General features: G+C 41.7%; 1 protein-coding gene across 2 annotated transcripts in view; it reads right to left on the minus strand.

Moving 5' to 3' along the window:
• The window catches only part of LYN (LYN proto-oncogene, Src family tyrosine kinase), a 128,705-nt gene that overhangs the window by 47,616 nt on the left and 61,670 nt on the right, over positions 1-19,419 (minus strand). For both annotated transcript variants that reach the window (XM_053929452.2, XM_053929451.2), the window contains exons 9-10: positions 6,232-6,414; positions 4,357-4,433 (exon numbers count right to left, since the gene is read on the minus strand). In XM_053929452.2, the coding sequence (XP_053785427.1) occupies positions 4,357-4,433; positions 6,232-6,414 (260 nt within the window). The remainder of the gene's footprint in view (positions 1-4,356; positions 4,434-6,231; positions 6,415-19,419) is intronic.

The raw sequence follows: 19,419 nt of genomic DNA on the forward strand, positions 1-19,419 counted from the left end.
TCAGTTAGTAGAACTATAATGAGGAAGTACTCAAAAAGCTCTGACACCAAAGGCCTTCCTACTCCCAAAGGTTGAGAATTACATGGAGGCGGACTGAGGTTTCCCCACCTTCCTTCTCGTTTTATCAATTTCCAACTTACATGTGGCTTAACATTTAATACTCGGTGACAAACTATATCTTGAGCATAATCGCTATGTGGTATGTCTTGGCAATAGAGACTTTTTCTTGGGAATAAACCTGAAGATACTGCTAATTCTGATAAGCAAAATTCATAAAGGGAGAAAACTACACATCAGCGTAGTGTCAGACACAAAATGACCACAGGAGCAACTCTGACCATGGAATGACCGTGGGGTGCAGAAGAAGGAACCTGTTACCTAAAGTCAGAAGACTCAGGGTCAAGTCCAGCAATTCCACCTACCAGCTCTATAACCTTGGACAAGTCCCAGGTCACGACCTCCTTTGTAAAATGTATTAAATAACAATACAAGTGTTTTCAAGGTGATGGGATTCAAATTAGACATTGGAAGTAGAAGCATTTTATCAACTAGAAGGAGTTAAAGAAATGTTGCCTTTTGCCATGATTGTGACAACCTTGGTTTTTCAGTTTTTACTGCAGTTTTACTCATATATAACTGTCCATTAATTTTTGGTAAATTTTGTCCTTCAGGGATGTTGCCACCAAAGAGCAAGAAATGCTTTGATTCACTTGGCCTGAATTACAAGATGATTTATCTGACCTCCATACTGCAACTGTGAATTTCTCTCTTCATTTTTCTCTCAGTTTTACAAGTTTACAATTTTGTTTCAGTTTCTGCTGAAGGACATTCCTGAGTTCAACACCTTCTCTTTCCAAGTTTATTTCTTCTCATATCAGGCAAAAGCTCCAAGGGAATTACGTACAAAGTATGTCTGCTCTGAAAGTATCAAACTTCCTTTGCAAATGGATAACTTTCCTACTTCAGCACAAAAAGCTCAAAATGCTTCATTTAATACAAGAAGAAAAGCAATGGGTAAAGCTGCTTTAGTTGGAAAGGTGAGTGGGCTGATGGGTTGGGATTACAGTTGGGCCCTTAAGTGCCTTTTAGAACTCAGCCTGAGACAGGAAGTGATGGTGATGCTACCGTGTGCACTCACCCCACTTCCTGTTTCAATTGCCATTCAGGGAGAACAGTGAGGGGAAAGTAGAGCATGGGGAAGTAGGTCATGGGGAGAGGGAAGAAGACGCCAGATGAGAGACTGGCAAAAGTCCCAATGCTGCCCTTTACCCCGTCCGTTCCCTTATTCTTCTAGCGCTGGCGCTGGGATTATGTAAACTGGCTTGTTTCTATTCTCCATCTTCCACTGTGAAAAAATGACGAATTGAACTGTATCCTTTGTGAACACTCAATTGCCCAACTCTCTGATGCAACTGATGCGATTAACAATGCTAATGGAACACAGTATAAACATATTATATAGCCTATGAATAGTTTAGAGCTCAAATACCAAGTGGATTTATATAATACTTCTGCTTCATTTCCACTCTAAACAGCTAAGGGAGAAAAAGTATAGGAAAGCCTATATTATCTAGTATCTGGGTACCAGGTATTCTTTTATCACCTTGGGTCAGCTTTATTAATATTTACTATGTGTTATTCACTATGGAAAAGTGACAGTGTTAACTAGTGGCACACGATGGAGAGAAGGAGAAACAATTCAGCGATGACTGTCTCTGTATGGAGAAATCCTTTCAGAAAGGTACATGAGAGGGAGCAGGGGCGTTGTGTAGTACCAGTCATAGAGGGAAGTGACGATACGTATCATAGCGGGACTGGTCACTGAGTGTGGTTAACAGAAAGCAGAGGTGTGAGGTATGTGCTTTCCAGGCCCCCCTGAGTTATCGTTACCACAAGAAGAAAAGTAAGCTAATGAAGCAGGTGATAATTAAGGGTGAGGCATCAGGTGGTCCCCATGAGCTCCACCTTGAGAGGAGGGCTGGGTGAGGTTTGCACCATGAATAAAGATGAAATCAAAAGGAGATGGTATTTTGTTGTAAAGAAAATGCATTTAGTGCTGAACCCCTCTGCTTAGGAACTTCCTGGGTGCTGCTGACTGCTGACTCTCCTACTGACACCTAACTCTCCATGCATCTAAACTAGATGTTCCACCAATTCTAACCAGTCGTCACCACTGGGAAACCCCGAGGCAGATAAAAACAGGAGCTCATCCGGCATGAGCTGGACTCTGTACACTGACTCAGACGGAGACCAGCGGTAGTGGCCTTGACTGCTCCCAGCCCCTTCTGAAACCTACAACTTGAAAGTCATGGTCAATCCCTGTCTCTGTGAAAATTTACCTTGCAAGCTACAAAGTCTTAGAAATCAACTCCCCCTCACCCCAGTTCTTTTCTAAGTTAGAAAAAGTTGCCCTTCGTAGTATCAGTAGTCATTTACAAAGTTAAAGAACAGATACAGAGGCCTTGACTTAAAACTTGATTATGTCAAGATGTTTTGAGATAAGCTGTGCAGAATCAAATACAAAATACCCATGTGACAACATAAAGTCCTTCTCTGGTATAGTACACACCCCAAATTGTATGACTTCTACTACCCTACAGAACTGTAGGCACAGATCAGACCCCTGAGCACACTGGACCGTCTATGACCACTCAGGCCTCCGGGCCACATGTCCCACTTTTCTACACTCCTGTCAGCCCCTTTCCCTTCCTGAAGAGCAGGTCTGACAAACTTTACTACACTCCTCAACTCCATCATCCAATAGGGGACGCCCAAGTCACCATCCCAGGCAGAGGGCTTCCACTGTGTCAAGGGTGACAAGTTAATCAGATTTCTGCTTTCTCTGTATCTACATAGGATCTAGAGCTGTACCATCCAAGTCATCTTTCCTCTTACTGCAGAACAACGGTTTTCAAACTGTGGTCCTGGGACCCTCGATCCCCTACAGCCTCTGAGGGCCAGCTTAGAGTGAGAGGAGGTTAAGAAGTCAGGGCTGCTGGACCCTTCCCTTCCTCCAGTTCCAACACAGCAATTTTGCTTCTTTTCATATTAGATACTGGAGCTCCAGATGACATTTGAATCTCCTATTCAGATAAGGAATCTACTAAACTCCTCAAGTTCTGGGTGATGAGATAAGGGCTGACTGAGCAGAATGACTTCATCATACATCTTCACCGGAATGAGGGGAACTCTCAGCCCCAAGGTGTCCTCAGCTTCCACCAACAGGCTCTGAAGTGCTGATGTCCAGCTCGTTTGATTAGACCCTCGGCAACATCTCCCTAAAGGAAGCATTCCCATTCCCATTTAATAGATGAATAAACTAACCCAAAGAGGGAAAGCACTTTCTCTAAGTGGCATGGCCACTGAGTGGCACAGCCATGACACAAACTCCAGTCTTCCGATGTGGAACTCCAGCTCTGCCCACAACACTCTATTGCAGAGTATATGTTAATTCTACCTTACTCAGATGTACTCATTCTTTCCTTTGATCTCATCTCCCAAGAAGCCTACATCAATTTCCCAACTAAAACAGGGTCTGAGAGAAAAAATGGGAATAAGAAAAACAAAGATCATAAAGACTGCCCTTTCCTACAACTTCTAGAAATCTCTGTGATACTCGGGGTTTTATGGTACTTGGCCTTCTGGTGGCCAATACTGAGAAACAGGCAAATTACTGAACATGACTGATGAGCACAATGAAACTATTAAAAGTCAGTAGCTGGCATCATTCAAATGTACATTTCCTTGTTATTACCAAGAACATTGCTGGGTTTCTGGGTAACTTCTCTATGCTCTTAAGTACACTTCAGGAAACATGTGATTCCAGTATAAACAAATTTGCAACCTTTCGGCTAGCTCTAGAAATATTATAAATGAATATATCTCAGGATCCTAAAGGCATGTCCAATGAGAATTGAAAGTCGATAGAGTAGAAAAGGAATATTGTTCCTCTGTTTTCAGGAACATTGAGGACAGAAAAGTATCAGTACATCAGATTAGCAGTTTAAATAACACATATGCATCATTTAGAAGGTTCTGTGCTTACACTGCATGGAATTGTTTCCCCTAAAGGCAGCACAAAGTGACCAATTCAGCTGTACTGTTTCTACCACTTGTGCAGAAATAAATACAAGGAGACTGATTTGTATTACGGAAGATGCCATGCAAAGTCAAAAGAACACATGAACACACATTCTGTGTACAACACCCAGGCTGCCTCCAAGGGAGTGTACACACAACCACTTCTGAGAAACAGTCAACAGCAGTGCCCTGTCCCGGAGCAACACTTTCCTCTTGAATCTGAACCAGGATTGATCTTTGCAAATTTACAGACAGACTGGCTTTTTCATACTGCACCTGAGCAGAAAAGTCAATTAGCTTTGGAAGCAGCACTTTGCCCCCTTCATCACTCTTCAGGAAATCCAGCAAACTGCCTGTTGATAGAGGAAGAACGAATTAGTGTAGTTCAAACACGAAAGAAAGCAAAACCAAATAAAATCAAATGATCATTGTCTTTGGGGGGAGCCCTACAAAATGACTGGCTTTTCAATTTCATGCCATTACAGTGCCTTTTCCTGAGCTTTATTGAACCCAGTCCCATCTAATCTGTTACTTTTGACCTGATTTGAAATGTACATATGCTCCAGGTAAGAAAGGGTGATGGTGTCTGAGAGCAAGGCATTTCAGCACTCTGTACCTGCCACCAAGATACATTCACTGCAGCCCTCCGACGATCAGAGCTTCTCTGAGACAGAAACAGTGAACCCTCGCAACAGGCTTGCCCTTTGCAGCTACCCAGCCAGGCTGGCTCCTGCCTGTGTCCAGCAAAAGCACAGAACTTGGCACATGCCAAAGGTGCACAGTGAGTATTTGATGAACAAACTGTGCTTGGAAAAAAGTTAGACCTACCTAAAAGGCCATGTGCCCACAGAAACACTCTCCTGCTTCCTATGGCTTCATCTCTAAAGCAAGACCTGCCTTTCCCCTTAGAACTTAAAGTGCCAACCTGCGGGCAAGCTACTCTCCTGGTCGAAGTCCCTGTAAAGTGCGCGTGAACTAGTAGCTACCGCAGAGTCCTTGTGAGGACAGACTGAAGCGTGTGCCGTGACACCTGGCAGGTACTGAGTGCTCAGTAAGTGTTCTGCTACCTCATCCACAACACAAAACAGTGCTAAGTTACTTAGCCCTCAGGCTGCTGAAAGGATTGAGTGAGATCACCCAGGGAAGGCACTGAGAGAAGCGCTACGTAGTAGGTGCTCGACAAAGGTTAGGCATTATTATCAGGAGAAACTCATATTTGCATTTATGACTAATAACACTGTAACTTAGTTAATTTAACTAGTATTTACTGAACTCTTGCAAAGTGTGTAATCCTGAGACCGGTTTCTGCGCTGTAGCAAGTTGAGCCACCGGGACTTTTTTTCTTTTTTAAGAATGTCCTTTTTGGGAAGGGCTCTGAGTCACTAATATTTGGAAGTATTAACATATATGAAGAAAATATAATATTCAACTTTCTAACCTAGTCAGCTCTAATAACACACTGTAATCGTTATGCACGAGAGGATGGTTAATTCTGGATTATTGCTTATGCTTCTTTTCTTCCTTCATTTCTGCTGATTTTTGAAAAATCATTTGGCAATTCATTAGTGTCTCTACTGAATTGGAGGAAGGAAGATGGTGATTCAAACCCTTTTATCTGACAGTGAGAGCCACGAGGGGAAAGATGGTTTCTTGAACCTTTTTCATTTTCTATGATTACATAGGAATTCAATTTCAACAAGTTTTTAAAATGTTCACATTTTAAAGTGACACCCTGAACATTTAGATAAAGCTAAAGAGGAAAGCAAAATATTTTTAGGATTGTGAGAACTCATATTTTAAACATATAATAATAAAAATACTCTTATTTAATATATGTATTTATTTATCTGATAAATATTTATTAGAGGCCTAGGAGGTATTGGTTACTGTTCTTGGGGCTCATCTAAATATGGAGCTGAAGGCAGGGAAAATAGGAAGACTATCTATTAATGTCATCTATTAACTTTGTAACATGGATTGCTAATGAGGGTATGGTTTATGAAAATGCTGTTTTCCCATATTTTCTGACTTCTTTCGTTGGTGCACATGCTGTTTTACAATTAAAATTATTTGCGTATCCTCTGAACATTTAGACAGTTTCCTTTCTGAGGGTTAAGTCCTTTGACAGCCCTGGGCCGCGGGGCGCCTCACCTTTGGCCATGTACTCCGTGATGATGTAGATGGGCTCCTCTCTGGTGACCACGGCGTACAGCCTCACCAGCTTGTCGTGCTGAAGGGTTTTCATGAGGTTTGCCTCCTCCAGGAAGGCCTGCACAGACATGGTGCCTGGTTTCAGGGTTTTTACAGCCACTTTGGTGGTGTTGTGATAGTAACCTAGGAAGACAGAAGGGAGGGCGTGCTTTATCAAACTGAAAATCCAAAGTCTTCATGCAGAATTAGAAGAAAACTTAGTTACAGAGAGAGAAAACTTACATGTTACTGTATATCGTGTTAACATTAGTGCAGGCTGAGTGAAGGGTACATGGGAATTAATCTGTAACATCTCTACAAAATTATCTAAAATTATTTCACAGTCTAAAAGTTTTTATGAAGCAATGGTTTTTAAAAATTCTAAGTGAACTCCATCATGGGGACTACGATTTTCCTCTAATTAATAAAATGTTCTTTATCCAAGATTTTTAAAAAACCACACCAAAGCTATTTTTATACACATGCATGTACACACACATGCACGCATGTGCACAGAAAATGGTCTAGGATAAAATACACCAAATACTGGCCACTCCAATGGTGCAATCATGGGTGGTTTTAATTTTGTTTACCCTACTTTTAACTATTTAACCAATATTCTATGCCGGGTATGTCTTACTCAGAAAAAAAGCTTTGCACTAAAAATTTATTTATATACCTAACTTGAAAGTAGACTATATTACAGTCAAGCATTTCCCAAAGTTTTCGGAGAGAACTGGACTTGGGGATTCTCCGAGAACAAAGGGCTCTGCGCAGAATGTCTAGGAAGCACGGCCTGCCACGGCCCTCCCCCCACCCCGGAGACGCGGTACACGCATTGTGAGGCCTTCAGTGAAGAAACCTGTCTGACTGGCTAACCTCAGCATTTCCCACACTTTCTTGAACACAGAACACACTTCTTCTTCGGTGTGTACCTTTTCACACCCCATGGAACACACTTCTGGAAATACTGGCTCCTTAATATAGTTCCCCCAAGGTATTACTTTTCTCTCTTTTTTTAAAAAAATATTTTATTGTTCAACTACAGTTGTCTGCATTTATGCCTCCCACTCCCCCCATTCCAGCCATCCCCACCTCCCTCCCCTGCTTCCAACCCCCCCTTGGTTTTGTCCATGTATCCTTTATAGTTGTTCCTGAAAACCTTTCACCCTTTTCCCCTGTTAGCCCCTCCCACCTTTCCTCTGGTTACTGTCAGATTGTTCTTAATTTCAGTGTCTCCAGTATCACTTTTCTGGAACCTGTCTCAAGGATGTGCTTAATTCTGAGCATGATTTTCCTCTGGGAAAGGCTTTTCTGTTTCCACATTTCTCTTGGAAATGCAAACAAAAACCACAACCACCGGCAGAATGGTGAGGAGGCAGTGGCAGCTGGTTACCAGCAGGAATCTCCCTGTAGGTTACCACTCCCTGGTGTGTTAGTTTTAGAGTACCTGCCCTACACAAGTACAACTCTAAGTTCGTGAGGTATAGTGTCTAGTCCCCTTTTTGAGGTCACGTAATTATCTGTATATGTACAGCAAAGAGAGATGACAGGAGTCACGCTCAGTGAAACATCAACAATGATAATCAGTGGTTACATTTGGGGTGGCTTTTACTTTCTTTTGTTTTTTATATTTTGATTAAATGTGTAAATGAATACAGTAGTTCCCCCTCTCCCATGCTTTGCCTTCTGCAGTTTTGGTTACCCACAGTCAACCATGGACCAAAAATGTTAAATGGAAAATTCCAGAAGTAAACAATTCATGACCCTTAAAGTGCACGTTGTTCTAGTGGCCTGATGAAGTCTTGCACCACCCCCCTCAATTCCCTTGTTCAGTGTATCCACACTGTAGATGCTTCCTGCCTGTTAGTCACCTACTAACCAACCATCTTGGTTATCAGATAGACTGGTCCAGTATGGCAGTGCTTATGTTCAAATAACCCTTATTTTACTTAGTAGCCCCAAAACACAGGAGTAGTGATGCTAGCAATTCAGATATGCCAAAGATGCGATGCAAAGCTCTTCCTTTGATTGAAAAGATGTGACGTATAGGAAAAAACATAGTATACACAGGGTTTGGTATTATCTTAGGTTTCCGGCATCCACTAAGGGTCTTGGAATGAATCCCATCTGGATAAGGGAGACTTACTATGTGTGTCCCCCCGCTTTATATTTTTACAAAAGAAATTACTTTTTTTAAGAAAAGAAATTATGTTTCTATTTCCACACCTTCAAATTGGCAAGAAAAAGTATTACTTTATAGCTGTCAATCCTAGTTAAATAATTTTTCTTCTGGTCCTTAACACTGATTTCTCTCTTAAAACTCTTCCTTTTATTTTCCACTTTGACTTATACTTACTATGAGTATGTAATGCTCTACAGAAAAATAAAGAATGCAGTTTATAAAATAAAATAAATATAAGAACACACAAATGAGACTGTAATAGAAAGCTCACAAAATACTGTCCTAGGTTATTTTCAAAAGCTACAACCTACACAAAACAAAGAAGTCATGAATATATAAATTGATTTTCCACTTAAATGCATAATTGCAAACACATGAGGCAGGGCAGTAAGTAGCTAGGAAAATTCCTTGGCAAGTATAGTGGGGAAACTGAGAAAGATAGAACAAATTGGATGAGCAATTTACAGCCAGCACAGTAGGCATCTCTGTACTGATAACATCTAGGCCTCAGATGCATTTTGGCTCCAGGCCTGCAAAAGCAGCATAACCAAGTGGGTGGGTGAAGCCAGGACCAGCTGCAATGACTAATGACCTTCTGTCCTGGCACTGACCAATCAGTGGAGACCATGACCCTAAAAGGGCACACCTGGAAAAGTTGATGTACATTTTGATATCACCCCCAAGACCTCCCCTAAATCCCAGTTTGTAAAAACCCTCAAAACAAAGGACCCAGCACGTCTGTGCCTTTCCCTCCCTCCTCCTCTTCCCTCATAGGCGTGCATTTTCTAAACTCTAAGGGTCTCCATGAGACTTGCACCCAGGGGAGCAGGCTAAGCCCCTGAACCTGTCTCCAAGGCCCCTTTACTCTGACTTTTCAGTGAGCCAAAGCAGCCCCAACCTGGCTCATTTCTTTCCTAGAACATTTCTGGAGAGCCAAAGAAGCCCTGCCTTGTCTCCTGTTGCTGTTTCTATCCTAGGAACTATCCTAGTTCCTTGTCTCACTGCCCCCAACTTTACTACACACACTGTCAAAATCACCTGGACTCTGTTGTGAAATCGTCCCTGCAGGAAGCCAAGAGCTGGCCCTAGGTAGACCTGCTCTGGGCTGGTCCTCTTTCTGGTAACAACATGACCTTTCCTATGGCTCTTAAGAGTAAATTTAAAGTAAATTTCACCAATGAAAGTCCTTTAATATTACCTTTAAACCAAGAATATTCCATTATAGATTTGTTGAAAAGTTTATAAATAGGTCCTCATATATGAATATATCTGTGGTAAAGCATAGCAAGAAAATACACTCTCTTTGATCCATGTAACTGACAAAGGACTGGAAAGGACTAGTGTCCAGAATATATAAATAATTCCTACAAATCAGAAAGAAAAATGAAAAGATAGGCAAAGGCTTGGATGAGCATTTCAAAAAGAAAAAAACCCAAATGACTAAAAAACATGTGAAAGGAACTCAATCTTATCAGTAATCACCAAAATGCAAATAAAGCCGTAGGGAGAAAGCACCATACAACTGGGCAACAATCTGGAGTGCTGGTGAGCACGAGAGAAACTGGGGCAGCTCCCCTAGGCCCTTTTCTGTGCTCCTTTTGAGCATCACTGAAATTCAGCTATAAAACTTCTGTCTTTGACAATATTCCCCAGGGGCCCCTGAAGAATGTTGGCAGAGCAGCCTCCAAGTGCAATTATCTGGAGCAAGCCCCACCCCCTCCTGCCACATCCAGGTGGTCCACGGGAGGCTCTGGTACTTTGCTGGTGAGAGTCTAAACTGGGACAAGTACCTGGGAAACTCAGTTGGCGGTACTTAACAGACTGGAAGACGCAGACTCCGGGGAACCAGGAAATCCACTCCAGGTCACCCCAAAGAAACTCATGCCCTCATGCAGCAGCCCGGAAATGTTCACAGCAGCATTGCTCATAGTAGCCAAAACCTGAGAACAACTCCATTCCATCAGTAAGTAGTGAGCTCAAGGGACAAACAGCTGTACATCTTGAATATAAATTCAAAACAATACTATATAGTAATGAGGATGAATGAATTGTAGCTACACCCCAAAACATGAATGAATCTCACAAACATGATGTTAAATAAAAGAGGCAAGATATAATAAAAGAGCACATTCGGTATAATTCATTTACATAAAGTTCAAAAACAGGCGAAACTAACCTCGGTTGTTTGGGGATGCAGTGACTGACGTGGCAGAACTCTAAAGAAAAGCCAGTCACTGTCACAAAGGTCGGGAGAGCAGCTGCCTCTGGGGCGCAGGCGCGGCTGTGACTAGAAAGGCTAAGCGGGGACTTCTGGATGCCAGCAAGTTTCCCCTGTGGGATCTCAGTGGTCAGCACACAGGGTTTCATTTTGTAATTATTTGTGATACTAAAAAGTTGCACTGTGTGCACTTTCCTGCCTGCTTGTTCAATCACACAACAATAAAAGTGAAAGAAACAAAATTCCTCTCCTTCAGTCATCATGAAAGCAATGGAACTCACTCAGATTTTACACAACACAAAATTATGGGTAAAGAATAAAGAAAAAATGCTTTCCACGGGTAGGAGGGAAGGTTATCAGGAAATACTGCAGCTGCTAAAGATACTTAAAATGCTGATGAGGACTTTGACTCGAACAGTGAATAAAACAGCTGTGTCAAACAGCCCAAGCACGTCGGCGCTGCCACTTAACGTTAGAGCTGTGACATTTAGACAGTACGGCGGGTTTTCAGCGTGATTTTTATTCAATGTGCAGGTTCAATTCACCTACTCGTGCAGTTTTGGGTTGGCATTAAAGATGAAAAGTGATTTCAGAAAAGGCTTTGGAAAGCAATAAAGATTGTCTTAGGGAGTGCCTCTTCGCCGCAGTTAAAGAACGCTGGTGTGACGATCGAAGAAAGCTCACGTGGTGCAAGTGTGACTGACGTGCTAAAGGAAATTCAGGAGGGCGGTTCTTAAAACGATGTCCGTAGTTGACTTGGGAAGTTGGCTGGTGATTAGTTTCCTTGCAGTTGGCTCACATGAAAATGTATCAAGCAAAATTCAATTCAAAACAAGTCTACTTTCAGACCAAAACAACTTTACTTTCCAAAGACTTTTCATAGACTAAGAGGTAACAGGAAACATTGCCTGCAGCTTCACTGCTCAGTCAGTTCCCTCAGAATCCAACAACCCACTAAGAAAAATGTCACCAGGCCAGATGTCAAGAGGATCACACCAGCAAGCGGAAACAGCTTGAGGGAGAAACTCCTCGTTCTTTTATCCCCAACCCCTCCTCCCTCGAACCCGGCAGAACAGGTCACTTCCTAATATTCGTTCAATGTATTTCAGACCAAAAATATTCAGTCCATAATGTGGGACTGGTAGTTTATGAACTATTCTTCTTGCTTTGCAAAAATATCAACTTACTTGGTTAATGGTGATAAAAAATTTAATTTGTTCTTTTTCTGTGAATGAGAAAAACTAAGCTGCTATCCCTTGAGAAATACAAAGTAAATTCCGGCAGCTCTAATTTGCACAGACCTTGCTACTGCACCAGCCTTTGGACATCATGAGACTCGCAAGTGCACAGGCGAGAGGGGGCATCTTTTAACCTCTGATTTACAGCAGAACATCACCAATCACTATTCTTTTGGTCTTAGCTCCAGCGTTCCTCTGCTAAATGCATTCAACATATTAATGTTCTTTCAATAGCTAAGGAGGAGATCCCTGACCGGCAGCCAAATTCACAGGCCCATATCTACAGAAGACCCCAGATCAAAATTTTCTATTTTTTCCTGTTGTCTTCTTTCTCTCTTTCTTTTCCTCCCTCCCCTCTTCCTCCTTCCCTCTCTTCCTTCTTTCCGTCCTTCCTCCCCCCCTCCCCCCCTTTCTTTTCTTTCTTTAATACAAGACTAGAAGGAGCAAAGCACAATCAAAAGGGTAACAACTAACGACATCAATATCCTGGCAGTGATACTGTACTACAATTTTGCAAAATGCTACTATTGGGAGAAAGTAGGTAAAAGTTGTGCAATGGACACCACAATCAATTACTGAAAACCTTTCCCCACCTTCCTAAGGAAACCGGTACCCATTAACAGTAACCCCCCCTATGCTCCCATCTCCCACCTGAGGCAACCACTCATCTTCTTTGTCTCTATAGACCTGCCTATTCCGACATCTCATACAAATGGAATCATAACATGTGTGGTCCTTTGTGTCTGACTTCTTTCATTTAACACAGTGTTTTCCTCGTTCACCCACTTTGTAGCATGTGTCAATATTTTATTTATTTTTATTGCCCAATAATATTCCATTGCATGGTTACACCACATTTTGTTTATTGGTTCACCAATTGATGCACATTTGGGTTATTTACACTCTTCAACTATTATGAATAATGCTGCTATGAACATTTGCATAAAAGTGTTTTTGTGGACACATTTTTATTTGTTACTTCTTACAATTGCAAATGAATCTATAATTACCTCAAAATAAAAGCTGAATTTAAAAAACCAAGAAACAACTTAAGTTAAGTGGGAAAATCCTGGGTAATTTCTTCCCTCTCTTTCATAGTCTTTGCTCTAATGACACCATACTCTCTTTATAATAAAATTAAATATGAAATGATAACAAGTGTTCTTTGAATGAAATTGACTGGACTCAGTGCTCACCTGTATCACCTCATTCGATCCTACACTGTTCCTACAAGCTAGGTTCTTTTATAACCCTGTTTCAGATGAGCCTCTGCTGCCACTCTCTTTTAAAACATTATTAGCAAATCAAACAAATAACCCAATTAAAAATTGGCAAAGGGCTTGACTAGACATTTCTCCCAAGAAGCATACAAAAGGATAACAAACATACGAAAAGATGTTCAACATCACTAATCATTAGTAAATGCAAATCAAACCACAAGAGACACTACCTCAAACCCATTAGGTTGGCCACTACAAAACAGAAACAAAAACAAAAGAAAACAAAACAAAACAAAACAGCAGAAAACACCAAGTGATAGCGATGATGTGGAGAAACTGAAACCCTTGTGCACTGTTGGTAAACTGGTGTAGCCACTGAGGAAAACAGTACGGAGGTTCCTAAAAAAAATTTAAACAGAATCGGCAAATGATCTAGGAATCCCACTTCTGTGTATATGAGAGGTCTGTCCAGAAGGTAGCCAGCCATGTAATATGAAAAATAAAGACATTTATTGAAGAAGATATAAGAAACATTGTATATAAGACAATGATGCCTCGGTCCCATCAAAGTAGGCACCTTGGGACCTCACACAGTTCTCCCAGTCGCCATCAGCTGCCCCATCGTATTTTCCTGAATGTCATCAATGATCTGAAATCTCTTGCCTTTCAAAGGTGATTTTAAATTGGGAAAAGCCAGAAGTTGCAGGGCACCAAGTCTGGGCTGTAAGGGGAATGTGTTACCCGGGTGATTTGATGTTTCACCACAAAAGTCTGCAGGAGATGTCATGCATGAACAGTCATGTTGTCATAATGAAGATGCCAATCACCAGTTGCCCAAAGCTGCAGCCTTTTGAATAGTGTGAATAGTTTCCCCGGAGGAATATTCCAGCTTAACGCAAAATTTGATGCAGATTCATTGCTCTACTCACTCAGTTTGAATGCCATGGCCACACAGTACACATGTTCACTCAATGGCGTCTACCACCCCCACTGACTAGTACAGTGAAGTTGTCATTGTTCACACATGTGCATTCCAGTCCACTCTCCTAGGCTGCCAGAGTACACTGATGCTGCACAAGCCCTTCTCTTTAACAATGGCTAGACTTTTTGGACAGACCTCATATATCCAAAAGAATTAAAAGCAGGCTCTCAAATATAAATAGATATTTGTGCACTCATGTTCATAGCAGTATTATTCACAACTGCCAAAAAGTGAAGCAACCCAAGTGTCCACTGATGGATGAAAAGATAAAATAGGTTGTATACACTCAATGGAATATTACTCAGCCCTAAAAAGGATAGAAATTCTGACACATGCTACAACATGGATGAAAATGGAAGATATTACGCTAAATAAAATAAGCCAGTCTCACACACAAAAAGACAACCAGTGTATGAGTCCACTTATGTGACCTAGAATAGTCACGCTTATAGAGACAGAAAGTAGAATAGTAGTTGATAAGGGCTGGGAAGAAGAGTTGTTTTTTTGTTTTTTTGTTTTTAAATACAGAGTCTTAGTTTTTCAAGGTGAAAAAGGGTCCTGGAAGTTGGTTTTACAATGTGAATGTCCATGACAGAAGTGAACTGTGCACTGAATTATGTGTATTTACCACAAGAAAACACTATTAACAAATCTATTCAAATAATACATTTTCACAAGGTATTTACCCACTTTCAAATAGTTTAAATAAAAAGTACCACTCTGGAGAAAACAACAACATATTTTCCAATGCCCCATTCTCCTCTTCTGTAAACCTCAGTTTCTCCCAGGCACCAACTAGGTACATACTAAAGAAAAGTCCTATACAACCAGTGTGACTATTTAGCATGTGGCCCCATGGAAGCCCATGAACAGGAAAAGGTGAGAAATGAGCAAGGGGGTTTTGTGTATCTACAATTTGAAGCAAAGAGGATTTCTCAATCCCAGAAAGAGCCAATGTGCTTGAGCTCAAGGCGACAATTTCAGCTCGGTCTTGAGCTACTCATGACAGAACCAGCACCGTGCTGTGATCCAGTCTATTCCGGCATATGCCCCCCACTGCTACCTTGCACTTGACTTACTGCCAGCTCACACTCTTGTCACTGTCTTTAGAATGGACATGATGGGCTGGAAAATGGCACTGTGAGCCCCACCAGCACGCAGCTGATAAAGAGGTTACTTGCTAGGAACCCATCAAGAAAAGTTTAAGAAAATACAGGACTATCATAATCTCTTCCTCTCGAAGTGATAACTCCAAGATCAGCAGATCCTATCTCTTATCTCTTGGGAGCAAATAGCATTTAATTCAATGTCTTTATCATGGCTTCATAGCTGAACACGAGGAGGCTGAAGCAAAACTCCAAACCATCACTTCATATGCAGGGCTGTTATTGTAGGGTGGACGAGTATACCCCAGTTAAACTCCTCCCACTTTTCCCTTCATGACAAATACGCAGTTCTTGTGCTAACAAATATCCATGGGAAGGTCTAGCTGGATTATTTATAGTTTGAATTAATAATTAAAATTGGAGAAAATCCACTGACATATAGCTTCCAAAGGCTATAGTCGGACAAGGCAAAATAAAAATAATAATAAAAATAGAGTGCACAGAGCCAGACTCCATAGGAAACCCTTCAGCTATATAATCTCACTCTTCCTTTCAAGGAGAGATGAGGGAGTTGTTTGCCCATTTCACTGATGAGGAAACTGAGGCTAGGGAGGTCAAATTCACTTGTAGATAGCTTAGCAAACAAGTGAGTCCAGGTCTCTGGGATGCCGGAGCAGCTGGCTGGCTTATGCACTGCCTTGAATGACTTGGGCAAGTTGCCTGTCAGTCTCAGGGTCCTCATTTACCCAATGATGACAATAATTTATATCTGACAGTGTTATTGTTATGAGTACATGTGATAACTGATGAACATATTCCTAGAAATGGGCCTGTGGACACCATACAGCTGGGACATTCTTTTCTTTCCTGTCTTCTTCCCTCTCCCCATCTTGTCATCTCCTCCCCACTCAAAGGCAAATACAGAGAGGAAAGCACACTCTGATGGACTCAGAGGCCTGGAAGACAATTAAATGTAATCGTGAACATGTAAGAGACAAGGCCAATAAAGAGACAAGGCTGAAAAGTGGAGGCTGGGGAGAGAAGGCAGTGTCCCTGGTTACCAGAGGGGCCAGTGGGGTTGGAAGAGATGCGGTCTGGGGAGTGTGGGAGGAGGCCAGGGGCACGTGCAGCTTTTTAGGGAAGTCATGGCTTCCCAGAGGGAAGAGAATTCAAAATGAGAAGATAATGCTGAAACTATTTCGGGGAAGTTCTTTTGGAGTGCAGAATATTTACATAAGCTTAATCTCCCCAGAGCCTTATTAATTAATTACAAGAGGGAATGAGAAAGTAACATTTACCATGGAGAAATCTGGTGGACATCCTTTAAATTAAGGGGATTAAGGGATTAAACAAAAAAAAAAAAAAAAAGAGAAAGAGAGAGCAAAGGCTCACAGACACAAACAGCAATATGGTGATTGCCAGAGGGAAAGATGGAAGAGGGGAGGTAGAGGAGGGTATAGGGGGGATAAATGGTGATGTACACCTGAGACCTACATAATTTTATTAACCAATGTCACCCCAATAAATTCAATAAAAATCAAAAAATAATCCCCCCCTCGAAATCAGCCATAATAGGACCGACTAATATTCTGTGTCTCCTGCCAGATGCACCAGGGACACAGCATCACTTAGAACTACTCATGCAAATCACAGGAAAACATCAAGAAAAATCCAAACAAGGGACATTCCACAAAACAAGTGACCCATGTTCCACAAAATGTCAGTGACATGAAATACAAAAACAAGCTAAGGGGCTGGGTGTTCCGGATTAAAGGAGACAAAAGACACATCAAGTAAATGCAAATACATGATCTTAGCTACAAGGACATTACTGGAACAATCAGGGAAATTCGGATACAGACTCTGTATTAGACAACGGAAGGATTCAATGTTGAATGCCCTGAGTGTGGTCACTGTGTAGTGTAAGGTAATGGCCCTGCTCTTAGGAGACACATGCTGAAGTATTTAGGGGACAAGCATCAACACGTCTGCAACTTACTCTCAAGCGATTCAACAACAATAAAATATGTATGTGTATATGTATAAAAAGATAAAGCAAATGTATCAAAATATTAACCAGTGAATCTAGGTGAAGGGCATACAATATTTGTTACGCTATTCCTCATCTTATGCTGTGAATTTGAAAAAAAATTAATAAACACAAATACCTAGGGAAAAAAGAGAAGGTGGCATTAAAAAAAATGAGCAGATAACAGCTTGATGGTTCCTCAAAAAGTTAAATGTGGAATTTCCATTGAGCAATTTCCATTTCCATATACATTCCTGCAGAATGTAGGCACCCAGGAGAAACGAAGACATTTGTCGACACAATAGGGTGTGCATGAATGTTCACCGCAGCATTCTTCCTAACGGCCAAAGGTAGGATCATCCCCAATGTCCACCGACAGGTAAATAGATAAACTGCGGTACAGCCATACAATGGAATATTATTCAGCCTTACATCGGAATGAAATTCTGAGCCATGGTACAACATGGACGAGCCTTGAGGACATAATACAAAGTGAAATAAACCAGTCATAAAAGGATAAATACTATGTGATTCTACTTATTGAGCTGCTCAGAGCAGTCAAATTCGTAGAGACAGAAAGTAAAACGGTGGTTGCAGGAGCTGGTGGGACGGAGAAACGGGGAATGACTCTCAGGGGCTGCTGTGTTTCCTTTGGGGGTGATGAAAACATTTTGGAGCTCGATCGAGGTGATGGTTGCACAACAATGCGAAGGTAGAAAATGTCTCTGAATTGTTCACTTTAACATAATTGATTTTAGTTACATGAATTCTACCTCAACGAAAAAGAACAGAGCAGATGGGGAAGGAGGAGGATAGTATTATGGCTTCGGCAACAGAGTGTGACTGGGAAGAGACCACACCTACAGTGAGCATTCGCACCCACGAAGCTGCTGATTGGGATGGAAATAGAGTGCCTGCCACTGGTTCTGAAGTATGCCAACCTAATGAATGTGAGGTGCATAGTTCTCATTTACGTGAATTCTGTAAACACGTTCACAAATACTTACAGTGCAGTAAGAATTAACCACACGCTAGGTCCTTATCTGCCATATTGAAAAGCACCTTGACTAAAGCAGTGCCAACAGGAGAAAGTGGGCAAAGCTGGGGTCCGAGGGGCCAAGACTTCAGAGGAAAAACCTCTTCCTCAGAGACCCCAGGATGGGGAAGTGAAATGCCCACGTGGCTGCAGCAGACGGGATGCATCTAGTTTTAGCTCATCAGGGGCTAGACAGTTTTTTAAAAAATGTATTTTATTTATTTTTAGAGAGAAGGGACGAGAAAGAGAAAGGGAGAGAAACATCGATCAGCCGCCTCTTGCACGTGCCCCACCAGGGACCTGGCCCACAACCCAGACATGTGCCCTGACCCAGAATCGAACCAGCAACACTTTGCCTTGCGGAGGACGATGCCCAACCAACTAAGCCACATCAGTAAGGGTGGGGCTGGGCAGTTTTTAAAGGTTGCCCACGCCTTCTCTTTAGAAACCATGTTTGCTTTCACACCCATGGAGCTGGGACAGAAAGAGTGATGCTGTAAGGCTCGTAAGACCTCACACGTTATCTTTTCCAGAAGTAACTGCATTTTCAATTGGAACCATGAAGAAAGCATGATGCTTTAAAAAGACGGGGGGAGAGGGGGCTATTTTTATCACAAAAGAAATTCACAAGCACTGTAAAAACTTTAGAAAAGGCAGATGGGCCAAAAAATCCCCTGTAAAAAGCCACTACTATGATTTTGCCAGCCTGAGAAGGCTGTGCCCAACTGTGAGGAATGACTCATTAATGATGGTGCTTTGGCCATCTTTAAAAACCTTCTTGGTGAGAAATTGCAATATATGTGAGGCTTCCTTAAGCCCACTAACAAGGATGGTCCTAAACCAAGTGTACCTTCCCCTGAGATAGAAGCAAATTTCCAGTAGTAAAAATGTGTGTGTCCAGAGACTCTGGTGATGAACCATGAAGGAGTAGACGGAAAAATCAGGGTAAATACCCACTGCCCTCTTCCTGATAAACGTTCATCCTGAAAGAGAATGACTAAGTCATAAGGAAGAGAAAGAGTCCAATCAAATACTGTTGCAGACCAGTTTTGGGTGCCAGGTGAACAGAGAAAAACAAATGAAGTGATGGTGCTGACACAGTTTAGTGTTTGGCTGAGAAAAACGATAGAAATCA

This window comes from Desmodus rotundus, chromosome 8 (genome assembly GCF_022682495.2).
Source record: "Desmodus rotundus isolate HL8 chromosome 8, HLdesRot8A.1, whole genome shotgun sequence".
Classification (NCBI taxonomy): Eukaryota; Metazoa; Chordata; class Mammalia; order Chiroptera; family Phyllostomidae; genus Desmodus; species Desmodus rotundus.